Source organism: Xiphophorus maculatus, chromosome 19 (assembly GCF_002775205.1).
Source record: "Xiphophorus maculatus strain JP 163 A chromosome 19, X_maculatus-5.0-male, whole genome shotgun sequence".
Classification (NCBI taxonomy): domain Eukaryota; kingdom Metazoa; phylum Chordata; class Actinopteri; order Cyprinodontiformes; family Poeciliidae; genus Xiphophorus; species Xiphophorus maculatus.
In genome coordinates this window covers 8,192,140-8,206,438 of record NC_036461.1, presented here as the reverse complement: position 1 = coordinate 8,206,438, position 14,299 = coordinate 8,192,140, and the positions used below count along the sequence as shown (strand labels likewise).

General features: G+C 40.5%; 1 protein-coding gene across 2 annotated transcripts in view; it reads left to right on the top strand.

Moving 5' to 3' along the window:
• The window catches only part of LOC102224400 (kinesin-like protein KIF26A), an 83,923-nt gene that overhangs the window by 26,286 nt on the left and 43,338 nt on the right, over positions 1-14,299 (top strand). For both annotated transcript variants that reach the window (XM_023352681.1, XM_014476209.2), the window contains exons 3-4: positions 5,327-5,797; positions 13,932-14,143. In XM_023352681.1, the coding sequence (XP_023208449.1) occupies positions 5,327-5,797; positions 13,932-14,143 (683 nt within the window). The remainder of the gene's footprint in view (positions 1-5,326; positions 5,798-13,931; positions 14,144-14,299) is intronic.

Sequence of the window (14,299 nt, the reverse complement as noted above, 5' to 3'; positions counted from 1 at the left end):
AATGTTTCCGTACCGGTAGAACAATAAATGGGAGGTTAAGGAAGGGGATGAGGAGTGATTGAGCAATAAGATCTAAATCAGGAGCTAAAAAGGGTTATTTTTCAATTTAACGAGAGAGACAGAGAATGGACCATACAGTTGTGAATTCCTTAATGTCAACTCATATAATTCATAATGTATTCTGTCCCTTTAATTTTTTTTACATTTTGTAAATTTATTGGGATTTACCTCTCACCCAGTGACTACTGGAATGGGCAAGTAAAAGTCTAGACTTGAAAATATCCGCACCCACTGAACTTACGAGGCTTTGCTTCAGAATGAGCAAAAATTTCCACCTCTAGATGTGTAAAGCTCGTTTAGAAATACTTCAAAAGACTTGGACCTAAAACTGCCTGAAAAATGTGGTTCCACAAATTATTGACTCAGGGAGATTGAATATAAATACATGAAACACTTTTCAGGCATAATTCACCATTTTATGTTGCTCTAACGCACAAAATTACAATAAATACCTTGAGGTCTGTGGTTATAATGTGATGAAATGTGACAAAGTTGAATACTTTAGCAGGACACTATGAATCACAGAAACCTGTCGACTAAATAAACTCAGACTCTTTTAGGTGACGTTTTTACGAACATCTCAATCTTTTTCTAAAATTCCTTCCTATCCTGTCTGCAGATTGAAACAATTTCACTTCGTTTTCTTTCTTCCATTCCTGGAGAGGGTCACAGTGAGCTTTCATGCTTGGAAAATATCTGTCGAGCTCAACTGGAATAGAAAATATGGTGTCCTGGAGTATTTTGCTTTCAATCGAGCGTGCCTAAAAGTGTCTCGGCAAGCGAGGGGCCTCATGCATTTCAAATCACTGTGACCTTCCCTTGATTTAGGTCAGCTGGTTGGATCTGGCCCGGTGCTCCACATCAGTGCTACATCAAACACTGAATGTAGAAACAGTTAGATGGCAGGTCTTTGCTTTGCCTGGTCAGAGAAAGGGTGCAGCGATAAGACGAGGTAAATGAGGTGTGATTTCAGTTCTGTTTGCACACAGAGAAATCCCGTCCATCTTTCTCCCAGTGCTCTCTTCCATAAGTGGTTGCGGCTGAACTTGTTTCCATCAGCCTCTGGGCATGGCCTGTCTGTGATGACACTCTCCATCAACCCATGGAGACAGTTGGCTCGTTTCTCTTGCTGCTGCCGCCGCCCTGGTTTTCATCACAGTTAGTGTGAGGGACGAAGACAAACTCCAGTCTCCAAGGACCATGAAGAGTTCACTCCACCGGCTGGGCTTTCTCTCTCCATGGCGCTCAGTGCAGCTTGTTTCCATAATAAGGCCACAGTATCTGACTAGATTTGTCCCCAGAGTTTAATAAAGATCACCACTGACAGGCAGTAAACCAACACAACCATCCACACGCCTCCAGGCAAGGTCCACAACCCCTGCCTGCCTCCTCCCACCTCTCCCTGAACCTCTTATGCAGCAGTCTAGCACTCTCCACGGTTAGAAACCGCAAGTTGGAAACCAAAACCAGCTCTCGTATTAACAATGGCCGCAAAGACCTGCGGAGGTCCCACGCCTTGCGCGGGGAATGCTTTGAGCATTCGAACTGCGCCGAAGCCTTGCATTACATACTTCTCTGAAGCGATGCTACCCTTCACACCCACTTGCACCTGTCAGTAATATATCAAATGGATAATAAAAGAAACAGTATGGCTTTGGGGCTTGCGCACTCATGCATCATATGCTCCATGCTTCTACTTTACGCCTATGGATAAGCTCTCAAGCGTTTAGCTGGAGCAGGATAAAAACAGCATATGAGAAAAGTGTTTGAGCTGCTACCTATAGTTGAAGTATTTTATAACCAGGCAAAAATAACTTGAGTAAACACAACATTTCTGTTTTCAAATGGTGATTTCATTGATGTTAAAAGAATATCCAAACCAATTTGACCCCATGCAAGAAAAGCATTCATCTCCTGTTAGATCATAAACACTTTGACTGACCACATGTTTTGGATAGTTAAGTTTCAAAAGCCACACCCTGGCCTGATTTCTCACAGGCCTTTTAAATCAAGAAAGCATTTAAATAGAACCTGTCTGACAACCTGGAATAGGCAATACATCATGTGTAGAGCTAAAGAAAGTCAAGAACAGCTGAGAAACAATCGGAAATGGTTCACAAAGTCATTTCTCTTGCTTTAGGTTTCTGTGAACCACACTAAGAATTATTAGTGATTCTTACAAAATAGGGAACAAAACTATTTCAAAAGCACATTGATGATTCATCCAGAAAGTCACAAAAGAACCCAAACCAACATCTACAGCACTGCAGAGCACAACGTAATGTTGGCCCAAAGACCCTTTTCACATTTGCCAAACAAATTCTTGATGATCAACTAGACAATGTTCAGTGGATTGACAAGATAAAACTGGAACAATTTGGAAGCTCAGCGACCCAGACATCATATTTATGGTCATGCATGGTAGTAGAAATGAGATGGTCTGGTGACGTTTTGTCACTTCCTGGTTTGAAAAACTTGTTAGAAGTGCTGGAGTTTGGGATATTAAGGTAAAGTGCACTTGGTACATGACTGGGTATTAGGTTTAGGATATTAGGGAACAAATAGTTTTAGACATTGGTTCAGGTTGGTTTTATACTTTTTTCCCCTTAATAAATAAAATCAAGTTATCTTTGTCTGATATTAAAATTGGTTTGATCTGAAACATTTGATTGTGATGAACAAAAAGGTATTTTCAGAAGGGAGAAAAGCTTTTTTTTATACCACCATAGCTCTTGAAATTTTTCTATAACCAGACCTGTGTGAAATATGTGCCACTCTTGATGTCCTCTATCGCTTTTCTTCACCTCTTCTCCTCTGTGGCCTTCAGTTTAATCACATCATTCGCCTCAACATCATCATCATCATCCTCATAATCTGTGCCACCTATCCTGCCTTGCGGCCGTGACCCTTTCTTCACACCACTGGGCATAAAGCTTATGGACAGCTTTACAGGAGAAGGCCCACTCTCTAACCTCCAGAAGCCAAACTGAATAACAGATGGGCTCAGCTTTGTGTTTCGTTTTTACTGCGCCCCTAAATCAATGCCTAACAATGCATGAAGAGGAAGACGGGCATTGATTTCATCTACCAGTCCCCCGAGTTGGTAAAGGAGTGGTCGGAGGGTAAAGGGTGAAGGGGCGGGGCTTATTTATTACGACTTTCCTTCAATTTCCTGCATACGGAAATGTGGACATGAAGCGAGGCCAAACTGTAAAAATAGCTGCCAACGGCGTTTTCTATGGCTCGGTATCACATTGCACTCTGTTTTGTAATAAACCGTTTCATCTTCTGTCAGTGGATCTGTCCTGTTTGTGTTTAGATACGCTGCCTGGGTGAAAATACAGTTCTGGTGAGCAGTTTTGTGCACACTGGATAGGTCATGTGATTTTGGGCTCCCAGCAATGCATTTGGACCATTCAAGCATCGACAAGCTTCTGGCATAAATTCAGCTGTAAATTTGACTTCTCTTCTTATCATACATGGCAGAGTTGTTGAAATCGTCTACGACTTTAAGCATAATTAATTAGACCAAACATCTCAACCCTGTGTCTCCTCTAACAGCAAATCCTTTCCCAGAGTGATTTTGTTCTGTTTGTACTGACAGCTCTATGATAGACTTGAACCTTGGTTCTTCCTGGATGGAGAGATCCTTAGATATGGTTTGATGATCCAACTGGATAGTGATTCCAAACATACAACAAAGCTGAGCAGAGCAGTCTGGTTTCACAGCTATGATATTAAAAAAATATGGGCTTTGTTTAAAAGCTTGGCCAGTGGCTGGAAACTAAATAATTCAAATGGTCAAAAATCTGGCCAGCGTTGCTAGAAAAGCTTTCTGATGGCTGTCAAAAGTGTTACATATATTGGTTTGGTTTTATGTACATATTCATCTGTATGTTTACTTTCATATTGAGTGGGCTAAAGAAAACCCTCAGTGAATTACAAGGTTAATTTAAAGCCACATATTAATTCAATATTCACAGACATAATTCATTTACACAATGCTGTGGATTCAAGGCCGACTTATTTAGCTCCCACAACTGTTTCACATTTAACTGTAAGCTTCTTACATTTAAATCCCTCAACAAGACTAGAAGGCTGAAGCATTAATGTCCGTCTGCGACTGTACTGCACTTGCTAATCCATAAGACAGTTTCTGAGCCGTTTACAGTGAGACTAAACGAGACGTTTCTTTTTCACCCCGTCCATGTTTACATGCAAAATGGGCAGCTTGGTAAATAATTAACTTGAGCCACTTAGTTAACATTAGACTCTGGCTCGCTATGACTTCATGCATGACTATCCTTTATGTAAACCTTATTGCGGCTATCCTGAAAAGCTCAATTAGGCAGCAGTTTGACAGTCAGTGAAAAGCATTGCTGATATGTGTCCATTATGTCTCATAAGGCTGGTGTTTGCGGGGCTGTCTGCGTATTGAGCTGCCTTCACCAGGAGCTGATTTAGAGTCCCTCCGCCGGCCTCTTTGCTCTCTGTGCCTGTCGGGTTAGCTGTATTAAGTGGCACTGCATTAGAGCAGTAGATTGTTGTTTTTCCCCACTGTTTCTCTCCTCTTGATCACCACAGAGATTCTGCGGAGCAAAGGTCTCATAAACATTTATGTGCGGGCTGTGAGCTCCTGTCTTAGGCCATGACTCCACAGGGCAGCAGCCTGTAGTGCCACTTTATGCCTCTTAAGAGACCAAATGTGTCTGATGGTGTGTATGTAGACATAAAGTTATATTTCATCCTTACTTATGTTTTGAATAATTTAATCACCGCTCTGTACATCTGCTGCTTACTTGTGGAGTTAGTTATTTTCAGCTTTTTTGTGGTTTATCATGTGTTTTTATGCTGGGAAACTTATCATATGTAAATTATTTTTGCTTTGAGCGCTGTCACTTTGTTTTATCACTCCCTCTAAGTAGAGATGGACAGCCTGGGGAGCCTTCTTAGGAACAAAGTGAAAAGACAACAAAGCCATCTCTGAAAGTTGAAGTTTGCAGCACTACAAAGTATTTGAAGGAATATTTCAATGTATTCATGATGAATTAGCCTTCCCCAAAACTTTCCTTTAGAATTTCTTTTAAATCTTTTCTTACATGATCCAATCATAGGTTTGTGGCAGATTTTTTATCTCCAGGTTTTGTAAACCATTACTGATATCTTGCATCTCTGAAATGCAACAGACACTATTAAATGAAATATATGAGCAGATGCAGACTTTCTCCATCTCCTGACTTAACTTGTATAATTTCTTTCCCTGCAGGACCCTGGATATGCAACCTTCCTCTTTGATCAGCTCCAAACACCTGGGAGTCATGAACCTGACTGTTGCCAGGTCTGCTCCACGCCTCTTCACCAGCTGAGGAAGGAGGCCTTGCAGGCACTCCACTCTCCTGTTCTCGCCTTGGGCTCAGACATGGCAGCATTGCCCACCACGTCCACTCAGCAACAGCCTTCCAGAATCACTGGTTCGTCCTCAAGTGTAAATGCCAAGCAGTTAGTGAAAGGTCAGCCTACGAACCGCTCTATCCTGCCTTTGGGGGAGCGGCATAAGGTTCCAGGCTGGGCCCAAAGCCCGTCTGCCTCTTCAGGGTCCAAGACCAGTGTGCAGGTGACGGTGGCAGGAGGGCAGCTTACTGGATCTCTGAGCACCGTCACCATCCAGGCACAGCAGTACCTCGACGGGATGTGGAGCATCTCTAGACTCAATAACTTTCTGGCTCAGCCTAAGCAGGTACGTCTGTATAATATGGAAATTGCACAATCTATTTGCACAATTTATCTGCAGATCCTGATGTCTGATAAAAACATCTCTGTACTATTCAAGAACATCCCTTTTTATTATTTGCATACATTTTTACACTTCTTAAAATTCTAGTTTTCAAACTAACTGCAAATCAGTGTTACTTTACTGATGGCAAAAGCATAATGAATTTGAAGTGGGAAAAGCCGATTTAATACCTTGAAATAGTGTTTATGTACTTTGTTATTTTGAACATTTGGACCCAAACAAAATTGATCAATTTATGTAATAATATTGTATTATTATTATTGTATGTATAATATGTGAAGTGGAAGGCACATGATAAGTGGTTTCAACCATTTTCTGTAATTAATTCCTTTTCCCTATAAATGAACAACATCCTCAGCATGATGCAGCCAGCACCGTGATTCTTTGTGTGGATGTACTAGTAGTGTTTTGCAGTTTGATGCACTGAATGTATTTACTGGCATTAGAATAAAGGGGGCTGACTGCAATTACACCACACTTTCAAATTTTCATTTGTGGTAAAAAGTCATAACCATGTATCATTATGTTTCCACTTCAGTATCCATTACTTTGCATTGATCTTCCACAGCAAATTCTAATAAAGTACACTGAATTTTGTGTTTGTCACCTGACAAAATGAAAAAAAAAAATGTTCAAGAAGTGTACTTTTGAACACTAAACTACTTTTCCAAGGTAGTTCAGCGTAAACATCTAATATTTGAATAATATCACATGCAAGAAAAACTAAGTGATGTACATATTCTGCAATGTGAACCAAAAAATGGCACAATTACCATCTTCACTTACAGATTATAAACATCACACTGCAGCTCTCATCACATCAACCATCACAAATGTTCAATTTCCTTTGGGGGAGATGAAGCCTTGAAGAGAGCTGTTGACTCAAAGCTCTGCAGGAGTGCTGACCTCTTATTGCCTGGTGTTCTGACTGATCTAAGGTCAGAGGTCATCCCAGCAGTATTCTGCTGACCTCATCCTCAAGGGTATATTTAAATAACCTGGACCATAACTCTTTATGTGTCCTTTGGTTTATTAGATGTGTGACTGGCGTGGATAGTTTTTTTTTTTTTTTTTTTTTGACTTGCTGTCATGATTAAAGGCTGAATCTTTTAAATGATTTAAACTGTTTCATTAGAGGATGTGATCTCCAGCATCTCAGAGCTTATCTCTGCCTACTGATAAGAAGGCGCTTTGCTTTACTGCAGAGTTACTTCCTGCAATGACGGTGACATCTGTTGTCAGACCTAACTGAGAAACAAATGTGACATTCTGCAGCTGCCAGGCTCTACTCAGATTAAACAACATATGTTAATGATATCTCACGCTGTAGCACCTAAGAAATTAGCAAACAGTGGCTTCCAAATGTGAGCGTTTGTCACAGTACAACCACAAACAGTGAATGTTATCTGAATTTTTGTGCTAGATAGACTAACACAAAGTAGAGCACATTGAAGCAGAAGAAAAAGCGCTTTTTTTCAGTTTTTTTTTTTTTTTTTTTAACAAATGTAAACCCATGTTTTTATTTTCAAACCTTTTTACTCTCACACCCTTAAAAAAATCACAATGCAAGCAATTGCCTTCAGAGGTCAGATAGTTATTGCAGCCTGGCTGTGTTTAGTTTAATCTTAGTATAAATATAGCTGTTCTGTGAATGCCTCAGAGGTTTCTTAGAGAACATTATTTGACAAACAGCATCATAAAGACCAAGAAAGAGCAGACAGGTCAGGGATACAGTTGTAGAGAGAATTTACCAGCAGAGTTGAGTTACAAAATTAAGCCCAAGGAAGGTTTGAACATTTCACCCAGCACTGTTTATTTCTTTATACAAAAAAGAAGAAAAATGGCAACATGCAGGGCAAAGGGAGCATTAATCAGAGAAACAGCTCAGAGGCCCATGAGAGAGATCAACAACTCAGGCAGGAAAATTTGTTAGCAGAGCAAACATTAGTTGTGCACCCAAGAACTCTGAACTTTGTTGGAAAGTGACAAGAAAAAAGACATTATTCAAGGAAACCCATGGGTATTCCTGTTGCAGTTTGCCAAAAGTACCCACTGTGAAGCATGGTGGTGGCAGAATCATGCTTTGGTGATACTTTTCTTCAGCATAGAGAAAGAATCTGGTCAGAGCTGATGGGAATTTAAACAGAGCTAAATACAGGACTTTATGGGAAGAAAACCTTTAACAGGCTGCAAAAAACTGGATTCTGGAGTGGAAGTTCATCTACAACCAGCATCTTCTTGTTTTTCTTCTTTTCTCTTTAGGGATCACCAGTGAATCATCTGTCTCTGTTTAGTCTTATCCTCTGCATCCTCAACTCTCACTCTGACTAACTTAACGTTCTCTTACATATAAGCAGAACATCAATCCTAAATGTACAGCTTGAGCTATACTGGAAAGATTTAGATTAAAGCATAGAACAGCCCAGTCAAATTTCCAGAATTAAATCCAATTCTTTTTCTAAATTCATGACTTGAATAAAATAAAGATGTTCAGATATGTTTTTTATTCAATCTGAGTGAGCTGGATGTAGTTACACACCTCAAACACGTTGCAGCTCTAAATACAAGTAAAGTGTGTAGAGGGTTCAAAACGTGTTGACTCAACATCCAGATATTTATTTGTAAAAAAACACAAAGAATCAGAAAGCCATGTTTACTTTTCTTTCCACCTCCATTCTGTTGCATAACATACTAAATAAATAAAATAAAGTTTGTGTTTGTAGAGTGACAAAAAATACAAAGAATTTCAGTGGGTGTGAATACTTTTGTGAGGCACTATAACTTGTAAATCTCCCCTGCTCTGTTTTTTTTAGTATAAATAAATGAAGTCTCTGGGTATTCGTTTCTTCCTCATGCTTGAAAAGCTGAAGACAGATTTTCTTTTCCCACCAGTAATGTCAACAAGTGCCTGTAGAGATGGTTTATGGGAGACCATCAAAAGCTTTTAGCTGCTCGTATGCAGCCTGGCTTAAACCAAATGCCCTGGCAAAGACAGGAGAGACTGACTCGTGTTCTCCATCTTTGTGTCTAAAAGCAATTAGTGGCTCTCGAAGCCTGGGTGAGTTGTTCAAAGCCCGCAGCTGAGGCTGAGGCCGTCCTCGCTCTGGGAGAAATGTCCCCTCAGGACATCAAGCTACAAACGCAGCGGTTTCTTTCATTAAAACCAGATCCTTCAGAATGACAAAAGCCCACACACTCTCTTGAGAACTGGAAGTTACACAGTGCTGAAAGGCACAAGATTCCCACTCGTGTTCCCAGCAGAGAGAGTTTACTGCGCTGTTCTGGCAGGAGGGGCAAACATATACTGTGTGTGTTTTATGCAGATATTCTTCAGGGAATGTCAAACGTGGTTTCTGGAGTTCATTACACAGCACCCAGAATCTCTCATGTGGGTTTTGTTTAGCATGTTTGTTGCATCTATTGGAATGAAACAGAAGGGGATCTTTAATAATGGGCGGTTTAGTCATTAGACTTAAAGAATTTCCTGTCTTAAATCTCAACTGTAGTTTTTCTGTCTGGAGTTTGGATCTTCTCTCTCAGGCTGCACAAAATTCTCTTGGTGATGCTTTTTCACCTTGGTGTTCTAAAGTTGATTTGCCCTCTAGGAGTTCATGTTCTTAAGTCGTCTGTTTTTTGTGTTGACCCCTTGTAGAGTGACAGCCTGTACTGAGTGAACTGCACAGAGAAGGGCAGAGGATGTATGCAGCTTACATGGAAGGACGCAAAGTTTACTCCCATAACTACTGGTTTTGGTTAAAGTTTGTTCAGTTTTTTACCTGTGCATGTCAATGAATGGGAACTCATCAGAAAATTAAGCTATTTTAGTAATTCAATTTAAAAAGTTAAGTTATTACAGTGGATCCCTTGTATTCAGAGTTTAGGGACCACAACTATCTGGAAAAGCTAATATCTGTGAATACTTAAGACACTCTCTAAAAATGATTGTAACAGCCTATTTTAATAGTTTCAATCACCAAATATACCTTAGGATGCATTAATATGCACAGTGGAAACCATCCTAGCATTACCACAAAAGCTATCGTCCAGATTCTTCCTTATCTCCACAATTTGGAGTTCAGTCAGTCAGGACCAAGAAAAAAGAAGGGCAGTCCTGGATTGGCTGCTTTTTCAAATGACACTTAACACTTTGTCCAGGTATTTCAGTTTCCTAAGCGGTTTTTAGATACGATCTGTGAAAAAATCCACAGATAAAAGCATTTTCCCCAAATGATTTGGAGTTACGTTCAACAGATGAGTCAGCGAATAGGTGGGGCCCATTGTATTTAAATTAAGTACAATCAGTAATATGTCATAGAATATATTTGTGTCACATATTTCATAAACACATTATAAAAAGATTATATATATATACTGTTTATTAATTATGTTATAGCCATGTTATGGCCTACACAATCACAGGGACAACTTGTGACAGACATTCACTGATCCTTTTACCAAGGAGAGTAAGTCAGAAAATGTCCTTTCAATGAAGTTGGCTGTTGTGAAAATGCCATAACCAAATAATAATGAAAAGCTGAGTTTAGAGAAAAAAGGTTATTGTCAACAGGAAGATGAAATACTGGACTCAATAGTACTGGCAAGTTGAAAGGAGACATTAAATAAACTCGTGTTTTCCTGAAATCTCCTTACTCGCACAGATTGATTCATGAATTAGTGCAATAATTAGTGCAGCATGAAGCATGAACTTAGTGTTGAGTGAATATACTGTACAGTTCATGAACATACTTTTCAGCAGGCTGGCATGTATTATTCTTTTTTACTGATCTCATTTAAAATTAACGTTATGTTACTCTGAATGTAAGCCATAACCATCAAAGCTAACAGACATAAATGTTTGAAATATATGATTGTGTTTGTAAGGGACCTAAATCATAGCTTTCACTATTGGAAATAGTGAAATAAATACATTTTCCATGCTATTTCAATTTATTGAGCTGTACATGTAGAACTAGGTGTGATTTTTTTCATATATTCTCGGGGCTCTCTTTGAAAGTCAGAACAATTTGACATTTCAAAAACATACCTTGCTTTAGCTTCGGTATGACAAGAGCTTTTAGTGGTTCCTGTAATTTGACTGAATTACAATATGAGCAGAGCTGTTCAGACCGAATCAAATCAACACTTTTCATCCTTTGCTTTAAAATTTCCAAAACCACATGCAGACTAATCTACATGCACTCAACTTTTGAGGATTTCCGCTCTTCACCACAGTGGTTGGCTGCCTCCACAGCTAGCCACCAATTTTCTAGCCAGCAGACGATCTTGGCTGCTGCTGCCTTGCTGCAGCTGTGCTCAAATGGCAAAGAGCCACAGATGGCAGTGGTGACAAGAGAAGGAAGGAAAAAGGTTGACAATTCCAGTTTTCTTTCTTTATACTGCTTGGGATGTGATTGAATATTTGTATTGGTATTTTCTACCAAGATGGGCTGAATAGTGTGATTTCCTCACCCAGAAGGAAACCCGTATCATTTAGCAGTCAATTCTCAACTCAGCTGGACTTTGTTGGCTATGGAGGCCAACTGAGAACAACAGCAAGATCAACACAAGGCCTATTTCACCTCAGCTGTAATTGTCTGTTGACTGCAGGGGTCAAAGGTTGCAGTGGACTCCCGGTGGACTGAAGGGAAGATGGTCTGTTGATTGAATGCTGACCTGCATTGCTCACTTCTGGACATCAGAGCTTCCTCTCAACAAACCCATATAATTTTTTTTCATTTCTTCAGTTTTCCTATTATATTTAAAATTTCATTGCTTTCTCTTCTCTCCTTTCTCTGTTTTATCACATTGAAAGAACCAAGGATAAAGGGTTGGGGGGTGAGAGGGTGGGAGGCCAGCTCATTAGTGACTTTTGGTGCAGACAGCCGAGTGCACATGGCTCCACTGACACAGCCTAATTACCTGACCGGGGGATAGATTCTTCTCCTCAGCCATAATCAGGGCCAGGCCCGGTCCAAGGCTGCAGGGAGCGGCTTGGGTGTGCAGCTTAAGTCTCCTGCATTTATACCAAAGGGACATTTCTGCTAGGCACTGGGCCCAAGCTCAAATGTGTCTGTGTGTGTTGAGTCTGCATTTTATCCATTTTGAGCCTGCACCACAGCTCCATCTGTGCCCGGCTGTCTGTGTGTCCTCCTCAAATTTGCTGCCACTTGATTTAAAAACAGACCCTCCAACGACTCAATCAGCAGCAGATGTGATGAGCTGCACACCAGCTTCCTGTACGGCTGCGTGTGAAGTGCTCTAGTCTTTCATGCCAGAGTGTAATGGGTCCACTTCGCTGGTATGCGCTGAATTCCTAACTTGTCACCAACTCCAACTTTGGTGTGAGGGCTTTCTGCTTCAGCAGCAGTTCAGGGATCTACAAAATATTTAGTGTTTCTGCATATTGCTGAAGTTGTTAATTTATAACTTCACACATAGAACCTTTATCCAACTTATCCTCCATCATTATGTCTCAAGGTGGAAAAATTAGATTTTTTTTTATTAAATAAGGGTGCTATTCTGAAGCTTACCATGCTCAAAATACCACTGTTTGACAACTGCTCAAGGATAACACAACACTACAAGCAGCAAGAGTCAAGTTTCTCATTTAGACATTAGAATGTAAGTCTGACATAAGCAGTCATGGCATTTAACTAGTGCAGCTGTCAGTCAGTAATGATAAATAACTTTATAATAAGTGTTTTGGAGGAAGTTGTTTTTGTTGCCAAGGAGGAATCCAGTCCAAATTGTGTCGTGGTTAGTCTGAGTACGTCATTGGTTAATTCAAAGGTTGTTGCTGAGCACCTGGTGTTCAAGTGACAAAGTTACAAATACTTCAAGGAACAACGAAAAATCAACAATTGTAGTGTTTTGTTAGTACCATTGCTGAATAAAATATGAACTCTGGTGGGAATTAACTTCTTGTATTTATGTTGGCTCCAGCTGAGGAGTACAACTGGTTCATGCTTCAGAGACGGACCAAAAACCTGACTGATAAACATAAAATAGGTCTACTTACTGCTTGACTGTTGAAAAGCCATGTTTTTCTTTTCAATATATGAATATGCTATAGCTGATCTTTTTAAAAACTCTGACCTGTCAATAACAATCTCGCTTTAATCAGGGGTCAAGGCTATTTATCCCAATAACTCACCAAAATACTGACACTCAGTACATGGGTGTGACATAGTTTGCTTACTGCTATAAAAGTGTGGAAGAAGGATGAAATTAAAATGGAGTATGAATCAATGAAAGGTGGAATTGACCCAATTAAATACAACAAAACAAATTTGCATCTTTTTTTACTGCTGCAGTTAACGTCTTGTTACATTCTTGCCAGCCCAAAATTGACTAAATGTTAAATTTCAACTTTAAAAAATATTTGTTAAACTTGTTTGATCGCCCTGAACTTATACTGTGTGCTGGGCATGTTTCTTGCTTCAGGATTTTTGAGTCAGATATGTAGCTGCTGCGTACACGGCTGTGTTTCATAACAGTGAGTGAAATATAATTTCAGCAAGAACTAACACTGCTCAAGGGCTGAATCAGGTGCGGCACACCTCAGTTTATTCCTGTTCTGTGGCTTGTTTCCTCAACAGGGCACAACTTGTACAGTATGCACAGCTCACACACCTCCTAGTTGTTTAAGCTATCCACAAACCACAGGTAATTTCTTTACCCTCTTTAAAACTCGCTCTCAGACATTTTGGCTCAACCTGCTTGAGTGCCAAATTAGCCATGGAGGTATAGATATAATCAGGGGTGCAGAGTGAGCTAAATCACAAGTGATTTAATTGCTAATTAAATGTGGGTTATTGCTTAATTACAGTATGTTACATCCAGAGCAACCTTGTGAGCGGTGCCAGAATCAATGAATGGTGCAGCATCCCTGTTGTTCTGTGGGGAGCCCTCTGCTGCGGATACTGCTGACTGCCACTAACCCGTACAGTTTGCAGCAGCTGCCCATCCATCTGTGGCAAAGGAGGGCAGAGGGGGGAGCAAATGGAGTGGAATGGAGGTGAACAGGACCGGCATGAGCTTGGGTTGTGGTCTTATCTCTGTATCCATGTGTTAACAGGCCCATAGTTTGATGGGGGATGCAGAAAGTGATGTCACAGCCTTGGAGGCGCCCGTCACCACCATGACAAACACCACCAGCAGCTGCAGCAGTACCACCACCTCGCTGACGCCCTGCAGACTGAAAGGCCCCAACCACCCAGGAGTCCCAGTACCCATAACCAGTGCATCCGCCTCTCCTTCCTCATCGGCAGCAACCTCCTTCTTCATCAGGTGAGCACCTCGACAAAGCTGCCGTGAAACTTTGGACCGATTTGATTGTGTTGTTTTGCTGTACATCAATTTTGTCGGTGCAAAATGTGTTAGCAGACTCATTCAGGCTTCAGTTTGTGCTCCAAACGGAAAACTGAGAAGGTTTGCACAGACTTG